Here is a 21,180-nt window from a genome sequence, read left to right on the forward strand (position 1 = left end):
CAAAATTCATATGACCTCCCCGCATGTGAAAAGAAGGAACTAGTAAGTTGTGAGAAAGGGGACCGTCGTCTGCCCTATTTTCCCCCAAGAATGCATCAGACAAAAAGGGCACAGATAGAACAATTTTTTTAAGCAATAAAGCAGAAAGGTTTTTTCATGTGCTAACATACCAATTGTACAAATAGGACTTCAGTGGAAGATAAAAATGGCTTCATCATTAAAAACTAGGGGTTCAGATTACTCATAATTAGAAGCCAACAATATTAAGGATAATTCTACAATAAAATAATCCTGATTGTCAGTGAGGTTAAGTGCAAGAGGTCAATTAAGTTTACATTACTGATTTTGCAGAGCAATATTTTTAAATTACAATGAGAAGCCCCAAGGCAGAAAGAAACACAATGCAGAAAATGCATTCCTGCATCATTTCCTACCTTTTTCTTTTATTATGGCTTGCAGCACTGCTACTGATAAAAAGGACGGTATGGTCCTTGTAGTTATGTTGCGTGATGAAGTAGAGGATATGTGAATTAGAGAAAGAATAAGCAATGGCATAACTGCAGATAGGGAGACATGAAAGTCCAGGAAAAAGTGACAGTTGGAGAGGGAAGGGGCAGAAAAGCCAGGGATAGTATCAGCAGCCCCCTTCAACCAGTAGCAGCCATGACAGTTAAGCCAGTCTGTTCAACCAGCAATACAAGGAGCAGCTGCATTGTCCCAGCAATGGAAGTGCCAATCCAGCAACAGCCAGAACCACAAGTCAACAAGATTGGCTTCTGCAACAACAGTCAAACACTGTAGCAGTAAATCTCTTGACAATGCCAGAAAGCCCTGGAAAGTCTGGCAGGGGGCCCAGAGGTACCAACAGGCAATAAAAGACCATCCAATAGCAGCCCCTGTCCAAAGGAAAGTTGACCAAAAGTTATTTGAATTGGACCTGAGAGGATTCTGCTCTCATTCCCAAAGTGTGGGCTGAATCAGCAAGAGATTGTAAAAGATGCTGGGAAAAGAAAGGGAAGCAGAAGAAGAAGGTACTCAAACGAAACTTAGAATAAATAATAATAGTGGATAGAAGTGTTTATAGGAATAGACTATAGCAGGGGTCCACAACCCCTGGCCTGTGGTCCATTCAGAACTGGGTCACAAAAGTGGCAGGCAAATGGCACGTGGATGCACAGCTCCATTGCGTGAGCAGCAAGCAAGTGTACAAACACAAAGCTCCATTTGTATGAGAGACAAGTGTGCATGCCCACCGCTTGCACAAATGGAGGTGTGCACAGTCACTGCTCGCCCAGTGCCAGAAAAATTGTGGATTTCTGGATTATAGGACTATCATACAAATTATTGATAGGTTAATGGATGCGGTGACTCGGGCTAGGACGTTGAGCTTGTCGATCGAAAGGTCAGCAGCTCAGTGGTTCAAATCCCTAGTGCTGCCATGTAACAGGGTGAACTCCCATTACTTGTCCCAGCTTCTGCCAACCTAGCAGTTTTGAAAGCACGTAAAAATGCAAGTAGAAAAAATAGGGGCCATCTTTGGTGGGAAGGTAACAGCGTTCCGTGCACCTTTGTCATTGAGTCATGCCGGCCACATGACCACGGAGACGTCTTCGGACAGCGCTGGCTCTTCGGCTCTGAAACGGAGATGAGCACTGCCCCCTAGAGTCGGCAACGACTAGCATGTATGTGCGAGGGGAACCTTTACCTTTACCTAATGGTGGGTAGAGACACACAGTGTCGACAGCATAGATTCATACAATCAATTGCACATTTATAAAAAAAAGTATTTAAATAATAAAAATATCTCTGTTAGAAATCAAAAGTCTTTCCTGTGTGTGTACATTGTATCATCTCAGAAAAAATGTTGGTGAGGAATAAGAAAGTACAGGAAATCTCTACAAAACCCAAACTGTATAAACCACTGTTTCCTAATATTGGCAGTTTGCAGGTGTGTGGACTTCAAATCCCAGAATTCCACCACCAGCATAGGCATTAATGAAAATTCTAGGAATTGAAGTCCACAAACCTAAAAGTTGCCAAGGTTGGGAAACAGTGATACAAATGATAGATGAGAATGAACCGTAGCAAATTGATAAGATTGAAATTTAGAGGGTGCCAAATGCATCTCTATTACCGTAAGAGAAAGAGACGAGAGAGTGTTGTGGCTCCAGCCCCCCTCCTGGGCCTGGCCCCCTTCCAGAAAGTGATTCAGAGAGTGAGGGGGAAGGGCCGTCGGGGCTCCCCTCTGCAGGGCCGGCCTCTCTGGCTCAGCTCCAGGAGCCAGAGGCAGGCCAGGTGGAGGAGGTGACAAGGCCTCTGTCGCCTGTATCTCCCCCCGCTCAGGCAACGCTTCCAGACCCAGCTGTGGACAATCAGTCCTGGTTAGATCCCAGGTTTCATAGACAAGAGAGGCGGGAACAACAAAAGAAGGGGTGGGGCAGGCCTAGAGAGTGCTGAGTCATGGAGCCACACCCCACAGGGTATAAAAGCAGGAGGGGCTGCTCTACTACTTCGTGACGGACAAAACAAACTGACTGGAGAAAACTTGAGCTGAACTATTTGACTGAGCATTTGGCCTGGATTGCTGTTTGTTCCTGACTTCCTGGTTGCTCCGGTTACGAGCTTCTGTGACGCCGGCATCAGGGAAGATAAAGAAAACCTTGACAGACATTCGCTGGTTTGCTGCCAGAGTTGATAGCTGCCATGGACTAAATTGCTGGCTAATTGAGTCAGTTCACGTGTCTCCCGGACTGAGGTGGGTGGGGAGGACAGAACAGAGAACACATTGCATATCACACAGTGTGGCACTGTGACATTCTGCAGCTGATGCTTTATTCTTTATTCTCAAGGGAAGCCCCATGAAAATCAGATTGTAATGTGGTGGCAGCAAATGGGCTATCAGCAGGGGCATGGGGGGGGTATAGGGCAGTGTCAGCAAAGCAAAGCACAGTGCCCGGGGCACTGTGGTGGCCCTCTACAACAATCCCACTTTTCCCCCCATGCTTTGAGGGCAGAGCTAGAATGCTTGAAACTATCTCCGGTGTTCCATCCCACCTGGGAGTAGAGGAAAGGGGCATTTGAAGACATTGCAAATGAGTGGCTGCCTACCTCAATTATTTTTCTTCTTTTTTTCTGGAAAGGGCCAAGCTGGACATGCCTCAGTAAATAGTAGTGAAGGTCAATTGACATGGTAGATTGCATGCATCTGTGCTGGGCTGGAGTTTCCCAGGTGTTTGAGGGTTCATGTGTGTTTCTATGGGAGTCTCTAGGGTGTTTGGAACTTTGCATCCACTGTGGAGACTTCTGGAGCTTGGCTCTTTGTGTTTGTTTGTTTTTTTATTCGTGTGTATGCTTTGCCTTGTGCCACTGAAGCTTTCCTAGCATTTTTAAATGCATAGATTGTGGGGAGAGATAGGCAGGTGTGAGGAGTTGCAGCACCTCTGCAGGTGGTTGTAATTTTGATCATGTAACTGTGGGGGCTTGTAACTCCCTTCATTCACCATCATAATTTTGAACAATCGCTGAACAAGCAATCATAAGTTGACTTCCTGTATAGTACCATGAAAAATATATGATACTAATAATATATGCACCATCTCTTAGCTGGCTATGACTGTAGCACATCTGCAAGAAGTACATATAAAATTTTACATGCAGAACTGTAACTCTGTGTTATTAGTCTTTTTAGTTCGCATAAAAACCTCTTGGTATAATGCCGCTGCCTGAAGATGCTCATATTTTTTCGTGTATGTCGGGAGTGTCAAACTGAAGCCCGCAGGGTGCTTATATCTGGTCTGCGGGGCTGCCCCGGAAATGGCAAAGGATCGGCCTGCGGTGTCTCTGCCAGTGAAAATGGAGCTCGGGAGGGCCGCAGTCGGTGATCTTAGCTTGCAAAGAATACAATGAATATGGTTTCTGGATTTAAGCTGAGTCCTAGTTATGCTTGTGGCATAATCATCAGAATGTGATCATGCTGAACAGTTTCACGTCCTGTTATTACAAGGAAGTTGGATAACTATAGATGATAATGAGTCAAGCTTTCCTCTTATTTGGCTTTAAAAATGTTTTACTCAGTCAAACTGATTTCCCTTCGCATTGTTTGACAATTCCATTATATACCAGAGAGTAATAATAAGAGGCAACTCCATTCACTATAGCAAAATGTGGCCTGAGGTTCCCTGATGATCCACAAAACTGAGATTATTTCCAGCCTATGTTAAAAAATAATACAATATTAAAATTCCATCAAACAATTGTGAGAGCAAATACATCAGTATTAATTTTTAATATGGTAAATATTGATTAAATAACTCAGAAATAAAAGCTGTTTTGGCTTAGGATAGATTCAAATTGAAAACCTTGATTGACCAATGCCAAGGTAATATCTGTGGACCTGTCTGGTCATGATTATGGAAGATGAAATGAATGAAATAGCAAAGGTTGTGAAGGAACAAGAGAAAACTTTAAAAGATCTGAATGAAGGTATACATAAATGAAAATCTGAAAAATGAAATGAAAAAAAATGGTTATTCAAACTTTTTTCACAAGAAAAATGTTTGAATAAACAGTTTTCTAGCACGGAATAAGGACTTCTGCCTTGGGCAAGAAGTTGAATTAGAAGACCTCCAAGGTTTCTTCCATCCCTATGATTCTGTGATTTTGTGTGTAGAATTGTACAATCTCATATGAATCCCCTAGGAAGAAAAACTAGGCATAAACTAGGAAACAATGGAAAGTGCTCCTATGTGCTTAAGGAAGTGGAAGACTGATACAATAATCAAGAAAACCTATAGCAAGTAGTTAATACTTGCTGATATCAAGTCATAAAGGCTGGAATGCAACAGGAATTTAGGCTCACAAGAGAAGCTAAAGTCAACAATGTCAGTAATGGAAAAAAAGGAAGGGGTGGGGCCATTGTCTGGAAAAATAAGATGGTAACAAGTGATGAGATGGCAGAGCTTCTCAACGACTACTTTGCTTCGGTCTTCTTTCTAAAGGGAAAACTGTTCAAATGAACCTAAGAAGATCAATTAAGGAGGAAGTGGCAATCCAAGGTAAGTAAGGAGATGGTTAGGGAACATCAAAGGAACTGAAGACTTCAGTACCAGATCAATGACATCTAAGAATTTCTGAAGATTCATTTCTGAGAACCTTTCATATCTTTGACAAATCATAGCAGTCAAGTATAGTGCTGGAGAACTGAAGAAAGGCAAATATTATACCTCTTTTCCAAGAAAGAGAAAAAAAGAGGATCTGGATAACTGCAACTAATAATGGACAAAACTCTGGAACAGATTGAGTTTGTGAAAATAATAAATTGCTTAGTAGAAATTACCATGATTATAAATAACAAATAATTTTACAAATCATTTTTGGTATTCATAAGTACAGAGGTACCATGGTAGAAGGCAGCTTGAGTTGTGAAAAAACAAGTGAGAGATAAGTGTTAATCAAATTCATTTAATGTTGATGTTTAATTGGATTTTAAAAAATCCTTCATGCTATGCTAAAAGTGTGTGATATCCTAGCCAATTGTATTCTCTATTTTAGTATTGTATTATTATACAATTATACCGTACATGTTATACAATGAATTTTATTAAGTTGTGTACAGAATACATTTGCATTTCTTTTTCCCCCCTCTACTATTAGAATTCAGTTTGCAACTTGTAGAAAAAAATTATTTAAAAGATTTTAATTTGTTTATTCATTGCTTGTGTTCACATTCATTATTCTTTCCACCCTTTATATTTAGTCTTCTGGAGTTGGATTGAATGGAAATATTGTGGCTTCAGGAAAAAGAATGGGTGAGTAACCAATCTGGAATCTTCGGAAATTGGCATTTATAGCACTTTCCTATTTAAATAAACACAGAAAGGAGAATTGTATAAGACTTTTCTGTAAATCATAGATTTGTCAGATATCTGCAAGCATAGAGGCTCCTTCAGTTAGCTGCTGCTATGCATCAAATGCAAATACATGGCTTTCAAATCCCATTATTCAGTGTGAAAAACAGTCTCCATAACTAGTCGGTGTAAAACAGAATATAGATAGTCCATGAGTTGCAATTTCAATTAGGTTCAGTATTGCCATTGCTAAGCAATGTGTTTGATGTCACGTGACAGCATCACTTAACAGGGCAATCCAGGCAATAGCTGATCATTGGTGATAGACTGGGAAAGCTTAATATCAAGAGATGCATCTTTCATGAAGACTTACTATCATAACTACTGCTTGACATTGAATGGATTCATCAGTCAAAAATACTAAACAAGTCAGTCAAGGTTATCAAACATCAAAAATATTTGCCAGGATATCCTACCTCCTTTACATGGACGATCTGAAGTTGTATGGAAAAGCTGAAATAGAAACACTGTTCAGTTCTGTCCTGATATACAGCCAAAACATCGCAGTGGAATTTGGACTGGGCAAATGTGCTACCCTTACCATCCCCAGAGAAAAAAACAGTAAAAACTGAAAAATTGACATTCTTTGTGGAAGATTCTGGATGAAGGTTGCTACAAATCTGGGCATCCTTCAAGCTGATAACATTAAACATTAAGCCAGAAGTGTTTCTTTTAGGTTCAATAGACAAATGGGTTGAAATAAAATACGGGACTTCGTTTTTATACAAGATAACTGCTATTATATGCACAGATGTGAAAGGATGTACAAATTCCAACAATGGAAGAATGGATTGTGATGTTAATGAAATAGCTGAGATAACAAAACTGAGTGCTTTAATTAAAGATAAGAATTTGACTACATTTCTTTCTACAGTACATAGAGACACTTTTGGACTTTCTGTTAGATCAAAATAAAAATGTTAATTTTGGGATTAGATGATTAGATTTATTATGACTATGGAAACAATTGCGTACTGATAGAGCTTAATAAATAAATATACATCTTTTTATGTATTTGTTTAAATTTAAAGGACAGGATATTTTATTTTAAATTATAGAAATATATATTAATATGGTACCTAGTAATATGTGTATGTGGATTTGTTACTATAATGCATTTATGGATTATATATTTTTTTAGACTAAGAGATTGTGTACTGTGTATTTTTCTTATTATTTGACTATTTGTTTTGTGTATCTGTAATATTTTAGTTGTGTATTTTTTGTTAAACAAGAATATTTTATCTTAGAATTATATCCATGTTGAGATTTAGAAATAACTCTTGTTTTGTGCGGGGGTATCACTTTTTAAATGATATATTGAAGTTTTCCCCCACTTCCCCTTTTTGCTATAATTTTTATATTTTAAGTTTTTGTTTTTCAAAGTAAATCAAATTTTATATAAAATAAAATTTAAAAAGAACGTTAATAGTGAATACATCTTGACACTGAAGAAAATATTAAAGTTCAAATTCAGTGGAAGAAATGCCATCAAGGCAGTTAAACCTGGACAGTCCCAGCCATTAGATACACAGCTGGAATAGAGGATTGGACTCAGTGAACTAAGTGCCCTGGATAAGAAAACCAGAAATATAATGACAATAAATCTTACTTTCATCCATGCAGTAATATTGACAGATCTACTTATCAGGGATCACAAGTGAGCATGGAATGTTGCAAGTATACCAGATTGTTAAAGAAGAAAAAAAGGCCATCTTTTAAAATCTGTTCTTTATCTGAAAGTGAAGAAGATGCATTGAAGTTAGTACAACATGAACAGCTAATAGGAGAGATCAAACTGGCCCACAGGAAAGACAAATGAAAAATAGAAAAATAGAAAAGAGTCACATAGCAAGACAAAGTAATACATGGTTGGTACATTTAAAAAAGAAAACCAACAGGCAAAGCAGATAAACAACAATATCCTACAATGGTTAAAATCACATAGCTGAAGAGACATAGTTGAAGAGACAGATGTGCTAATTCTGGCTATGCAAGACCAAGCCTTAAGAACAAATGCATACAAAGCAACAGACAGTGAAAGCTGCCTCTACAAAGAAGCTGAAGAAACACCTGCTTAGCTGTTGCAAAAAGATAGCACAGATTGACTACAAACAATGACATGACAAAATAGTAATAATGGTGCATTGCAGTATCTGCAAGAAATGCTATTTGCCTGCAAGCAAGAACTGGTGGAACCACAAATTAAAATAATAGATAAAGCTAAAGTGTTCTGAGACATTGGAATTCAAACAGACAAGCACCTTAACAATTATTGATAGGAAAGAGAATTCTGCATAGTGGACATTGCAATCAAACAACACTATCTGGATAGTCCAATTAATTTGTGGTTGGTCTTTGGGAAGGACTCAACAAGTGGATAAAAATGCCACATCCATTCTAAACATCTGTCTGTCTGACCATCCATAATTTATTAATAACACAGGGAATAATGATAAATTATTAAACTTGTACACTGACTCTTCTGGGCAGCTCATAGCAACCAAACAAATAAAGTTCAATAAAACCAATAAAAGGTAAAACATCATTTATCAGTTCCTCACCTATTCAACAGATTGTAGAGCTGAGACTTTAGGCAGGAATCCATTCCTTCCCAGCCGTATCACAAGTTTCATAACTCACCACAAAAGAGGCCCGTTAGTTTCTCATCCTCCATAGCAGATGCATCTTTTTTTAAGTTTGGGTTTTGACCGCTTTCTCTGCCTTGTTTATTGCCTTTTCTTTTGTGCTGAGTTCTTCTTAAGTTTTAGTTTGCTAATATATTCAATTTATGGGCAACATAAGATTGCATCAAAATCATACATTGGATTAGGAGCATCTGCTTCTGGCAAGACAAAAAGTGGGATGGGTACATTTTCCTCATCAAGCAAAGCTCCTGCATCTTGACAACATGAGGGAGTTTTACTTCATTTCCTAACTGATAACTGAGGAGTCAAGCTGTGGTCAAAGCGTATTTAGTGATACTTAAAAACTAAATAGTCATATATTGGATTGGTGGGTGAGAAAGCAGGTTGGCTTACAGGTAGCTACATATGTTGTGACTTTCCATAACATTTCTGGATTTATCAATCACTTACATGCCAAAAAAGCACTTTGCCAATCTTCTGTATACTACTAAAAGTCTGGTTCCTGTAATTTCTAACTGGGCAAAATGATGCACCCTAGGGCAACAATTTCTGAACTAAGGTACCTCAAATGGGCTAACTAATACAATGCATCTCAAATCCAGAACTTATGACTGCTATGAAATTTTGTAAATTTTGTGAAACATTTTATCAATCGGAATAGAGCTAGGGACATTGGAGTTCTTCTAGCCAACCCCCTTGCTCAAGCAGGAGACTCTATACTATTTCAGACAGATCGCTGTCAGATCTCTTAAAAACCTCCAGTGATGAAGCACCTACAACTTTTGAAGGCCACTGGTTAATTGTTCTCACTGTTAGGAAGTTTCTCCTTAATTCAAGGTTGCTTCTCTTCTTGATTAGTTTCCATCCATTGTTTCTTGTCTTGCCTTCTGCTGCTTTGGAAAATAACTTGACCCCCTCTTCTTTGTGACAAGTTGCTCAAATATTGGAACACTGCTATCATGTCCCCCCCAAATCCTTCTTTTCTCTAGACTAGCCATGCCCAGTTCCTGCAACCGCTCAACATAAGTTTTAGTCTCCATGCCTTTAATCATTCTAGTTGCTCTTCACTTTTTCCAATGTCTCAACATCTTTTTTGTAATAAGAGCACCAAAACTGGATGCAGTATTCCAGGTGTGGTCTTACTAAGGTTTTATAAAGTACTATGACATTTTATGACATATAAAATGTCATAAAACATTTCCTGTGCTGATGTTTGACTTTGCTATACAGTTGAACATGAGTTGTGTTCAAGGCAGATACATCTCTGAATCTATTCCAACTTTTCCAGTGAAGGCAATACCTTAGAAATTCTGTTACTGTTGAAGGCATTGAAAAATCTGGTAAGGAAATCTCTATGAAACAATGACTCAAAGGATCATGGGTTATCTAGTATAATATATGATTTAAGGGTAAATAATTATAAAACTCTGAATAAAGCTTTAAAAATAACTTTTGGAGTCTGTGAGAAAAGCACCATATTGGACTACTTTGGAGAAGCAGTCAGATATTCTTAAAGCAGTTTTAAAATCGCTATGACATTTTATCAATTTAAATAATTTAGGTTTACTGCGTAGTACATAATAACAGAATACTGTCTGGCTTCTGAGAAGTGGTATTGATAATACTAATCTGAGCTTCATTTCTCCACCCCACATGAAGACTTCAGCTCTCCACATGCAGAAGCAAATGCCTTTAGTAGGATGCACAAACCAACCTCAGATCTTTAATATCTGAGCTCAGTTTCTCTACCTTGCCAAAAAAGTTCATCTCTGCTCCTCACAAAGAAGGAAAACCTTCAGCTGGGTGCAGGAACATAGCTCAGATTTTTCAGTTCTGTTTCTCCACCCAATAGGAGGATGTCGGCTCTCCTTCATGTGTGGAAGGGAACTCCTTTGATGAGGTGCAGGAACAGAATTCAGATCTTCAGGGGCAAGAAGGAATCCTTGTAGCAGGCTCTTTCAACCTTCCCTGCCAGCTTCCCCATTGATTCCCTGGAAGCCGGCAGAGAAGATTGCAAATGGCAATCATACCATTTCAGAGGGCTTGTTAACCAGTTGTAACTGCAAACAGGTTGCAAAGTACCCAGATTGTGATTGTGTGATCACTAGTGGGGCAGCATAATGTTTTATGACAGCTGGAAGTGCTTTATGGACTACCTTTCCCTGACCATAGTAACTTCAGCCATTGAACAACTGGTCACAAGTCAAGAACTACCTGTAGATAGATAAATTCATGAGTTCAAAAAATGGAAACTAGAGTGGATTAAAGATTTTAAGTAGAAAGATGTATAGACTGAGATGATGCAAAATGTTGTGACAGTAAAAATACTGAAAGAAACTTTTGAACAATAGAAGCAGAAAACAGTAATGAAAATAATAACAGTTAGTAATGAGGTCTGCTGTGAATAGACTTTTGAGAAAAAATATTGTTTAATATTTTAATATTAATATGAAATGTTAGATGTAGAACAAATTTTATCTGACAAAATAGAGATATTACTACAAATTGATTTACAATTGACCGACCAAGAGAATTATTTAGAAAAGGGTGTTTACTAGGTCTACAAATGACAAACCAAGGGAGTGTTTTAGTTAATTTTTTTCCTGATGGATTTACAAAAAAGGCTTGTTAAATGGGACAATTAAGAAATGAAGATTAATCAAATTACATGATAGGATTTGAATGAATTAAATATTAAGATGATAAGAAGTAAAAGGAAGAAATAAAACATTGGCTTATTTGATCAAGGTTAAAATACCAGGGATTCTATTCTTTAAATAAGGCAGAATCTTCCACGCTTACAGCTGATTATCATCCCATTAGTTGAAAAACCTGACTCTAATTTTAAGTGAATTTATAATCCTAGCAGTTCTCATACTTTTGCCACATATAAACATCTATATGTGCGTATAAACATCTCAATAAATAAATGAACTAATTTGCTTTTGACTAATTTGTTAAATTGCAACTTTATCTAGTTTTAGGATTTGTATGGAGAAAACATGACACATTTTAGGTCATATTTATACAGAAATACTGAAAATTAAAAAGCATTCACAAACTTTTAAGTACATTAAGATAAATATCATTAATTGTTGGTTTTAATTATATGGAACTGTAAGTACACTATCTCCACCTTCAAATGAAGAGGAGCTTCTATACTGTAGAGTATCACTGTGGTTTATTGTCTATGAAATATTTCCATGAACTTATTTAACATGCCAACTTTTACTCTTTCACCTTTAAGTAAAATAGAAAAGTTCCATGTGGCGCCTTTAAACAAGCTGTGTTTAGTCTGTGTCTCCTCAAAATAGAGTCAGTAAACTTTGATTCACATAGTAGGTTCCAACAACTCTCGTCCTGTTTTTTGTTCTTAGAATGCTTAAAGCATAAATTTTATTTTTGTAATATTACACTATCTGCCGGTTGAAATTATATATTTAACAATACAAACAATTCCTAAGCAAGAAGCAGTTTACTTATCTCTTTTATCACCATCTCTATCTATCTTGTCTTTATGAATAGAAACATTCCATCTAATTCTCTTTTTTATACTGATTCAGAAGAAACTGAATGAAGTTGGAGAAGTAATCTTTTGATGCTTTATAGCCTTTGTAAACTTAAGTATAATTTTGTGATTTCTGAAAAACCACAAGCAGTGCACAAAAATAGATAATGCTGCCTGATAATGCTATTGTTTCACTTTCATAAAAAATCAAACATTGATTAATCAATTTACTAGCCAGTCTGAATGTTGATGGTTTTGAATTAGCAAATTAGCACTATAATATTATCCATATAGATGTAGAAGATGTAGAAGAATTATGAGTACAATAATTTAGCAAGTTTTTTAAATCAACCAGGTATGGTTCCAACAGATATGCAATATAACTTTACAGTTGTTTAATATACTATAGGGGTGTCAAACTTAAGGCCCGGGAGCCAGATCCAGCCTTCAGGTTGCTTAGATCTGGCCTGCGAGGCCGCCTTGGAAACTGTGAAGGACCAGCCCACAGTGCTTCCATTTTCAATGACAGGGTTGCAAGAGGCCATGGCATCCGAAAACGGAGCTCAGGAGCCCATTTTTGCTGGCAGAGCACTCGGGCGCCCCTGACACAAGTGACGTCGAGCTGGCCACACCCACTCCAGTCCCCTGAGGTCAAACACAGCCCTGATGCGGCCCTCAATGAAATTGAGTTTGATGGCCTTGATATCCTACGTTTAACTTGTTCAATAAAAACGTAAATTAAGTGTTTACGGTTTATTGCTACCTGAGAAAAATCAGTAATATGCCATATTTTGTTTTTTTTAAAAATCGTGTTTCTTGGCAGCTGCTTTTCCCTTGTATCATTTATTTCATAGCAAATTTACAAAATAATTATGAATATTTTACTTTTTTGAAAGCAGGTGATACAACTCATCTTCCACCTGTGAATTGTTCTATTCAGCATAAAAAGAAAATTGCAAAACATTGCTTCCTATGTGGAAAGAAAACTGGATTAGCAACTAGCTATGAATGTAGGTAGGTTGAATTTGCATCCTAAAACCATTTACCATTATTCAAGTGAAACAAAGAAATTAGTTGGGATAAATGCTAAATAAGTATTGAGATAAATAATATTGCCAAGACCAATCTTTCACTTTTCAGCCAGTAGATTCTAGAATAAAAGAAAAACAACCTGTAAAATTTGCTTGCCTACTTAAAAATTAACAGAAGCAGGTTTCTTCTCCATCATTCTCTTTTCATTGTATGTAAACATGAAGGTGACCTTAAATTTAGCAGTGCTTGGACTATAATTGAAGGGCTAATTGTATTCACTGCTAATTCCATGAGCTAAATTTACATCAAGCAATGCCCTGTTTTTCTTATGAATTGGATTTTATTCCCTCTAAAATAATGTTTCCAAATAGAGAACTATTATAAATAAATGAGATGACATTAAACTAGCAGAGTGGTGTGAATAAAAAGATAGCATATGTTTTGAATTAATAAAATGATGAAAAAAGAACAACAAATTGAGGGTTTAAAAGAAATAGCTTAATTAAGAGTTTTGAGATGTAAACATTAACGGCAACAATTTTAGCAGATTGTTTTTCTTGGTGTTTGTGATGCAGAGCCTGCTTATTTTAGCTTTCATCCATCCGGTTCTTCCCTTGGAGTTCAGCCTAGTGCACTGAGAGGTGTTTTGTTTTATTTTAACAATTGGCTTGCCATTGCTACTGATAAGAGCTCAGAGGAAGGATCTGGCCCCAGGTCACTTACCAAGCTTCCATGCCTGCAGGAGAAGAAGAATGTGGGGTTGCCTGCTCCTAATCCTTAACTGTAACACCACACTAACATTATTTTATATGGTCATCAGTTAAATCTTGAATTTTTACCTGATTCAGAATTCAGTAATTTTGGGTCATATGTTTGGAGTTGACTGCCTGTTTGTATAATAGCAAATTTGATTTGTTTTTTAATTCCACAATTGCTTTTGTTATGGGATTTATATTCTATATTATTAGTTTTATATTTTGCCTTTCATTCAGGATAGTGGCATACATAGGGCTGCCTCTTGCCATTTTTGCAACAACCATTCCAACTAATTTTAGCATTACATCTCTATTTTGTTTTTTTCTGTCATTGTCAGTTTTTGTATTGTGAATTTTTTTTCAAATTTTGGGTACATTCCTACAGGCTATGGCAGTTTTCCAAGTTTATCAAATACAGTATTGAATATATCACGCCATGATTGATCAGCATTAGTTTACCTCACTTGCCTAGTTGTTTAAAATAAATATTCATGATCTTTATTGATAAAATACCTCCATCAGCTGGTGCTTCTTGCTCCAGTTTTCCAACATAACAAACTCCTCTTACATGAAGATGGGATTACATAGTAAAAACTAAAGAATGTCTGTATTTTGTAAATCTCATTTTGAGAGTAAAATACGGTTTTTAAAAATCTTTGTTTACAGTTTCTCATTATCTGCCAGTTTTTTTGTTTCAAACATTGAAAAATTAAAATAATAATTTTCATTGGTTTAGTATGGAGAATTGGAGAATTGCTTGGTCAAGAAAGTCACAGAACCAAAGGTTTGAAAAAACTGACAATGGAAAATTATTTATTGAAATGTGGCTCTTGCTTTATTAAACAATTGTTTCCTAGTAAATTGTATGTTCTAGACAGAAAGACTGAATATGAGTGTTTGAAATGTTAAAATATTCTTATAATCAGAAGTGGGCTGCTACCGGTTCTGCACAGCATCATCCACTGATGTTAATTTTTCGGAGCACCGGTTGTTGGAAGAAATCTTTTCCCACTTTACAGGGTTAATCCTGCAAGGAATGCAGGAAGGAAAGATTCTAGTGTGCCTGTATTTCTAGGCTAAACTTTATCTTAATTGCTGCCCCTGCTGCTTTAAGTGTTTTCAGAAACTGCCCAGACTTTCTGTCTGTAGTTGAAATTCTCCAGAGTTCCCAGCTCCTGGAAGTTTTTTGTGGTACTTTTATTCTTGGGGCTTGAACAGCTATTTGCAGAAAGGTTGGCATAGTCATAGAAGAAATGGCTGAGAGGTAGGATGCAAGCTTGGCATTCTGTCTGATTTTTTTATTGCCTGTCTGAGGACAGGTGATTTTTCCTTAAATCTGGATTACTTTAGGATATCTTGTGAGGTGAGTGAGAACAGCTGGTATCTTTAAGTGGTGCAAATGGATCTAATGATTGCTCCTCCTGGGTGCTTTGTCAGTTCCCTGAGCTCAGGAGTCTCTTGTCTATGGAGATTCTTCAGTCATCCAGGTCATGGTTGTCCCAAAGGTGCTTTTTTTCAAGAGGCAACTGGACTTTCTTGGGATAGGAGTCTCTTGCATTGCTTTAGAGTGGCCAAGCTACATGATTGCTCACTGATAATAAGTGGATCCTCCTTCCAATTTGTTATAGTTTTCTGTCATGATAATATGGCATAGTAACATGGCACCAATTGTAGAAAGTTAGCACCCACCCCTCTCCTAGAAGAATGAAATATTTTGAAAAATATTAAAAAGGAAGAATATATTTCTCTGGATGAAAAATGGAGAAACATGTTTTCTTAGAGGAAGAAAGAGCCCCCACTTCCTTAATAGCCCACAGCAGATGTCAGCACTTAAGAGATAAAGAGATAGATAGCTATATTCACAGACAAAAATTCCCTGCAGCAAGGTCTGAACAAAGACAGAATGGGATTAGCCCTCACTCAAAATGTTAATTTGTTAATTTGTCTCTCTAGCTCAGCATTTTGTAGCCCAAACATGCCCACCCACTTTCTGGAGATCTTAAATGACCTCTCTGCTAAAGGGTTTCACTTTATGATCAAGAGTACTTGGCTGCTGGTAGTTATCCTTGTATTTTTAACTATTTTAATTCCTCAATGTGCTCTGGCACCTGCCTGATTTGTAACTCTGGGTTGGAGGTATTGCTGAGGAAAAGGAAGATATTCAGACAGAATGGTTTAGGTTTCCATGATGGGCTGTGACTCTGTGATCTTCAGTGTGTATTCCCCCATTTCTAATCTAATGATTAGTATTTAGGGCAGCTTTTTGCAAGCAAAGAAGCTTTTTACATTTTTGTACAGGTAATCCTTGACTTACAACAGTTCATTTAGTGACCATTCAAAGTTACAAGGGCACTGAAAAAAGTGACTGAAGACCATTTTTTATACTTACAACCATTGCAACATCCCCACGTCATGAGAGGGTGGGCGAGGAGTTGGCCACGCCCACACAGCCAGTCATTAGGGCAAAGAACCAGTTGTTAAAAAATTTGCAGCCCACCACTGCTTATAACTGTATACTTACATCCCTCTTACATCCATGCTCATACAGTTTGAATTGCTTTTTTTATTGTCTTGTTTTTGAAGATTCTTTTTTAAAAGTCTTTTTTTTTTTAGTTTTTGTCTTGGTATTTTCTAACCCTTCATTTCTTTTCTTCAGATGTGGAAACAACTTCTGTGCAACTCATCGCTATGCAGAGACTCACACCTGTACTTATGACTACAAGAATGCAGGAAGGAGATTCTTGCAGGACTCCAATCCTGTTGTCAGTGCACCAAAGCTTCCCAAAATCTAAGCATAATTTTATGGTCCGTGACTGAACTGTTTTTCTTTACTGTATTTCAAATCTAAAGATTGGCAAGTAACAAGATCATCCAAAGCTCTATAATTCTGAAGAATGATGTAACACTCTTGTAAATGACATCTTTTATTCTTTAGTGAATCAAAATTTAAACATTAGTTTTTAAAAATGTACATTCTGATTTAACAATTATTATATATCTTGTGTTAAGTATTTTATAATTGAAAATGTCCTTTCACTAGTCAAGTCTTAAAAGATGCACTTTAGAATACATACATACATACATACAGATATATATGTATGTGTGTCTGTGTGTGTGTGTATGCGCGCACACAAAGAGACATATTATAGTGAGACCTGACAGGGTTCTGTATTGAAAATGTCTTATAATCCCTTGGTTTTCAAATATGTTCTTTTAGTTTTTTAGTATGGAGGTTTCATTGTACTAGGCCAACTTTCTCATAGTGAAGGGCCTTGTAGTCCATCAAACCAGCTGAAAACCATGTTTTTGTTCTGAAAGTAACATATCATGTTAGATCATTATACTTATCTGGCAGATTAAAAAGCAAAAACAAAGGAAGGATTTTCTTGTTATTAAATAGAAGACACTTTAATTTTTGTGATTTGTGTTTTTTAAAGATCTTACAACACTGTTTCAGATATTGTTATAAAAAAAGAAAATACTTTTTTATTCAATAAGTAGAGTAAGTGATTTGCTGTTTTACAGCATGCTGGCAATTGGAGGAATATAAAAAATGCTTAATGCTCGATATCCAAAAGGTGCTTTTTCAAAAGGGAACTGGACTGTTTTTCCTTGAGGAAGAAGAAAAATATTTTGCTTCATATCCAAGAAGCTTCATCAGTTGTGATGGTGGGGTGAATAAAGGATAGATTCTGACAAGATGGTGGGTGGGGATGGAAGGATTGTATTTCTTTGCAGTCATCTGGTTGTTAGCATTCTCTCTGAGAGCTGTTGAGGCCACTTGTGGGAGTTTATCTGTTCCCTTGGGGTCACTTGAGTCAGAGTGCAGTTGGTTGTGGAATTTTCTTGGAACTGCAAAGAAAAGAGCTGCGTTGTAGACAGGTGGTGTCTTATCCCTCCCCTTCTGTTGACGGAGGGGTGTTCAGTTTTAACATGGATGGATTCTTTTACTCTTCTTTCAAACCACTGGTCCTCTTTATCCGAAATGTGGACTTTGCTATCTTCAAAAGAGTGACCTTTGTCTTTCAAATGCAGATGGATCGCTGAATCTTGTCCTGCCGTGTACTTGTGAAGTGGCTTTGTTTCATCAATGTACAGATCTGCACGTCTCACTGCATTGTATTGCATATATCACATTGCTCAGTTTATGTTGGATGTTTTATCCTTGGGTGGACAAGCTTCTGCATTAGTGTATTCTTGGGTGTAAGGGGTACATGTGTGATGTGTTGGTTGAAAATCCTCGTGAGCTTTTCAGATATTCCTGCGATGTATGGAATGACAATGTTGCTACGTTTGTTGTTCCCTTTTTTAGTCTATAATGGAAGAGTTGGATTTGTTTTGGATTTGATGAAGGCCCAGTTAGGATAACCACAGGTTCTGATATATTTTAGTTCTTTTTCTTTTCACTGGTAGGCAAAGTTTCAGACTGGTGGTTTAGGGTTCTGATCATTCCCATTTTGTGCTCCAAGAGGTGGTGAGAATCAAAAAGTAAATACTGATCTCTGGGGGAGGGTGGTTCTGTAAACTTCAGTGTTAAGGCTTTTGTCTTCCTTAATGTGCACTGCACAGTCTTCCATCAACAGAGAAGAGGAATAAGACACCACCTATCTCCAGTCTATGACGCAGCCCTTTTAGGAGTTCCAAAATGATTCCACAACCAATTGCACTCTGATTCAGGTGACTCTGAGGGCAGATAAACCTCCAAATGACCTCACTGGCTCTGACAGAGAGAGAAAGAGAGAGAGAAAGTACTAAGGAGCAAAAAAATATTTCCATCCCCACCCACCATCCTATCAGTACCTATACATTTTCTTTGTCAAAGAAAAATAGTCGAGTTGCCTTTTGAAAAAGCACTTTTGGGACAACTATGATCTGAATGACTGAGAATCTCCACTCACATTAAGGTTTGATAGCAGACCAATGACCCAGAGCATATTAATGCTGGTGCAGGGTGGTTAGCACTGGACTGGTTCTGCTGAAGTGTTAGAAGTCAGTGAATAAATCTGTCTTGCACCAATCCAAAAAAGGATTCTGGCCTTTTCCAAAGTTTCCAATCAGCAGACAGGGCCATCTATTGTTTCTATAACTGCACGCAAAGCCAGCCTTAGAAATGTTTTTGTGTTGCTTATAAGGAAAGTTCTACCTTGATTGTCCATTCTGATCAGGGACATATGGAACCCCTACATGGTTGAAAGGCAGTGAGTAATCCCTATTATACTTTCTTCTGCCCAGATTGAGCTAATTTTAGGGAAAGAGGGTTATTTTTTCCTCCTGAGGAGACTTGTAAAAGCAGTTCATCCCTCTGGTCTGAGGGAATTCTTTGGGCATAACAATGAGATGGTGACACTGATTTTCTCCATTAGAACACAAGTTCACCTGGAACAGTGTCAGAGAGTCAAAAGCAAAAAAGCTTCTCAAGATGAGTGTCCCAATGGAGCATATAATAGAAAATATATTTGCAGTTCAAAATTGTAGTGCTGAATAATGAAGATTAAGGGCTGTTTCAGATGCCATTCAAAAGAAAAGTAACAAATTAGTTTCTCACCAAATGTTAACTAGAGAGAATGCAAAGATAAGAGCTATGTTTTGGCTCCATTTCCTCCCATAAGTATGTACTGATGTGTGTTGGAAATAGAGGGTAGTGGATTAAATTGGACAACTTTCACAATGCACATGTCTTTTTTTCAAAGTTCTCACCTTTTTATTTTTAGATCTCAACAACTCTATTCAGCATACTTATTCGTCATACCTTTCTCTTGAAATGATGTTCAATGTCTCTGCATGACCAAACTGTCTTGAAATACACATTTCCTGTATTGGCTGTTATTGTATTTAGTCCACTTCCATTCATCACCTGTTTATTTTAAAGCCTACCTAGTTTTACATACATCTTAAATAACCCATTCCTATTGCATACAGCTTTAATAACTGTGAACAGATGCAGCTCCTTTCTAGAGATGAGCAAAACTTTAATGTACCAGCCAGCACCAAACATAAAAATACTTTGGGGCTATTTTAATGCATCCACAAATAAATGAGAGAAATTTGAGGCAGAAAGGGCGTCCTTACTAGTTAGACCAGACAGATGACCTAATTCTACTTTATAGTAAAGCTACATTAATAGAGTCTTGCAAGTCTGAATGTACAATTCTCTTTAGAAGGGTCCCAGCTAAGCCTATTTCCTCACCCATTTTCCAGTTGGAGGCCATGCTGTCTCCTATCACTGTTCCTCAAACAGAATCTCTGGCCTGTCTCCCAAGGCATTTCCCGGATACCATCACAGTAAGATACAGCTAATAACACGGCTGTAGAGAGGCAGGAAAAGAAGAAAGGGAGACTCTGGAAAGGTGTGGGAGCAATGGCAGACTAAAAAGTCATACTGAAATGTGATGGTCTCGGAGATGTTGGCAAAGATATTGGCTGCATGCTCACTTTTTTGAAAGTTGTTAGGACAAGTGAGCCACAATCTGGACTCTCCTGTGGATCCTGCAAGATATTAGGGGCATGCAGAAAGGACGGGAATTACAGGAGTGTCCCCTTCCCAAAGAATTAAGACTTGGTGCTGGAAAAAGAACCATCCTGTTTAGTGTTGAAAGAAAAACAAGGAAGTCCAGTTGCCTCCTGAAAAAGCATTTTTGGGACAACCATGACCTGGATGATTGAGAATCTCCATAGACATTTTGCTGTGCACTTTGGGATGAATGCCTTTTGAATGGTGCAGGAGTATGAACAGATTTCCAGAAGAATTGCAGACTACAAGAACCATTTGTGCTTTAGTTTGAGATGCAGATAACACAGACTCCTCCACAGCAGCCTCCGCCTGTCTTCAACAGTGAAGGGACCCAGGGCAGAAAACATCCTGCAGCTAAGAAGGTTCCACACACATTTGCACTACTCAGATAACCCTGAGGACACAAAAACCTCCAAGTGGCCTCAACAACTCTAAAATGGGTGTCAAACTGTTGCCATTATGGCAGTGTCACATGACATTGCAACTTCCTTCGTTAAACCGGGCATGGGCGTGGCCAGCATGTGACACATCCAGCCCATGGGCTGCAAGTTTAACAGCCCTGCTCTGAAAGAAAGCAAACGAATAGCTGTGTGCAAGGAATATAAATCCTTCCATTCCCCACCATCCAGTCAGAGCTGAAGAAGCTTCTTGGATGAGAAGTGAAACGTCTTTGGGAAAAAAGTCCAGTTGCCTCCTAAAAAAAGCACTTTTGGGACATCCTGTGTGTTGAAAATGGGCACACACTTTCAGATAAGGGGGTGGGGAGGGGACCTGAATGTTGGCTTATAAAGTACTCGGGAATTCTTTCAGTTTCTAAATA

The 21,180-nt window shown here is 37.8% G+C and overlaps 1 protein-coding gene across 7 annotated transcripts in view; it reads left to right on the forward strand.

The window, feature by feature from the left end:
• The window catches only part of ZFAND4 (zinc finger AN1-type containing 4), a 40,141-nt gene extending 20,624 nt beyond the window's left edge, over positions 1–19,517 (forward strand). For 4 of the 7 annotated variants that reach the window (XM_058185369.1, XM_058185370.1, XM_058185371.1 and 1 more), the window contains 3 exons: positions 5,756–5,807; positions 12,959–13,072; positions 16,506–19,517. In XM_058185369.1, the coding sequence (XP_058041352.1) occupies positions 5,756–5,807; positions 12,959–13,072; positions 16,506–16,666 (327 nt within the window). In that variant the 3' untranslated portion in view covers positions 16,667–19,517. Of the gene's footprint in view, positions 1–5,755; positions 5,808–12,958; positions 13,077–16,505 lie in introns of all 7 variants that reach the window. The other 3 variants (XM_058185373.1, XM_058185372.1, XM_058185374.1) reach the window with 3 other exon arrangements.
• The last annotated feature ends 1,663 nt before the right edge of the window (positions 19,518–21,180 follow it).

This window comes from Ahaetulla prasina, chromosome 5, assembly GCF_028640845.1.
Source record: "Ahaetulla prasina isolate Xishuangbanna chromosome 5, ASM2864084v1, whole genome shotgun sequence".
NCBI classification, from domain to species: Eukaryota; Metazoa; Chordata; class Lepidosauria; order Squamata; family Colubridae; genus Ahaetulla; species Ahaetulla prasina.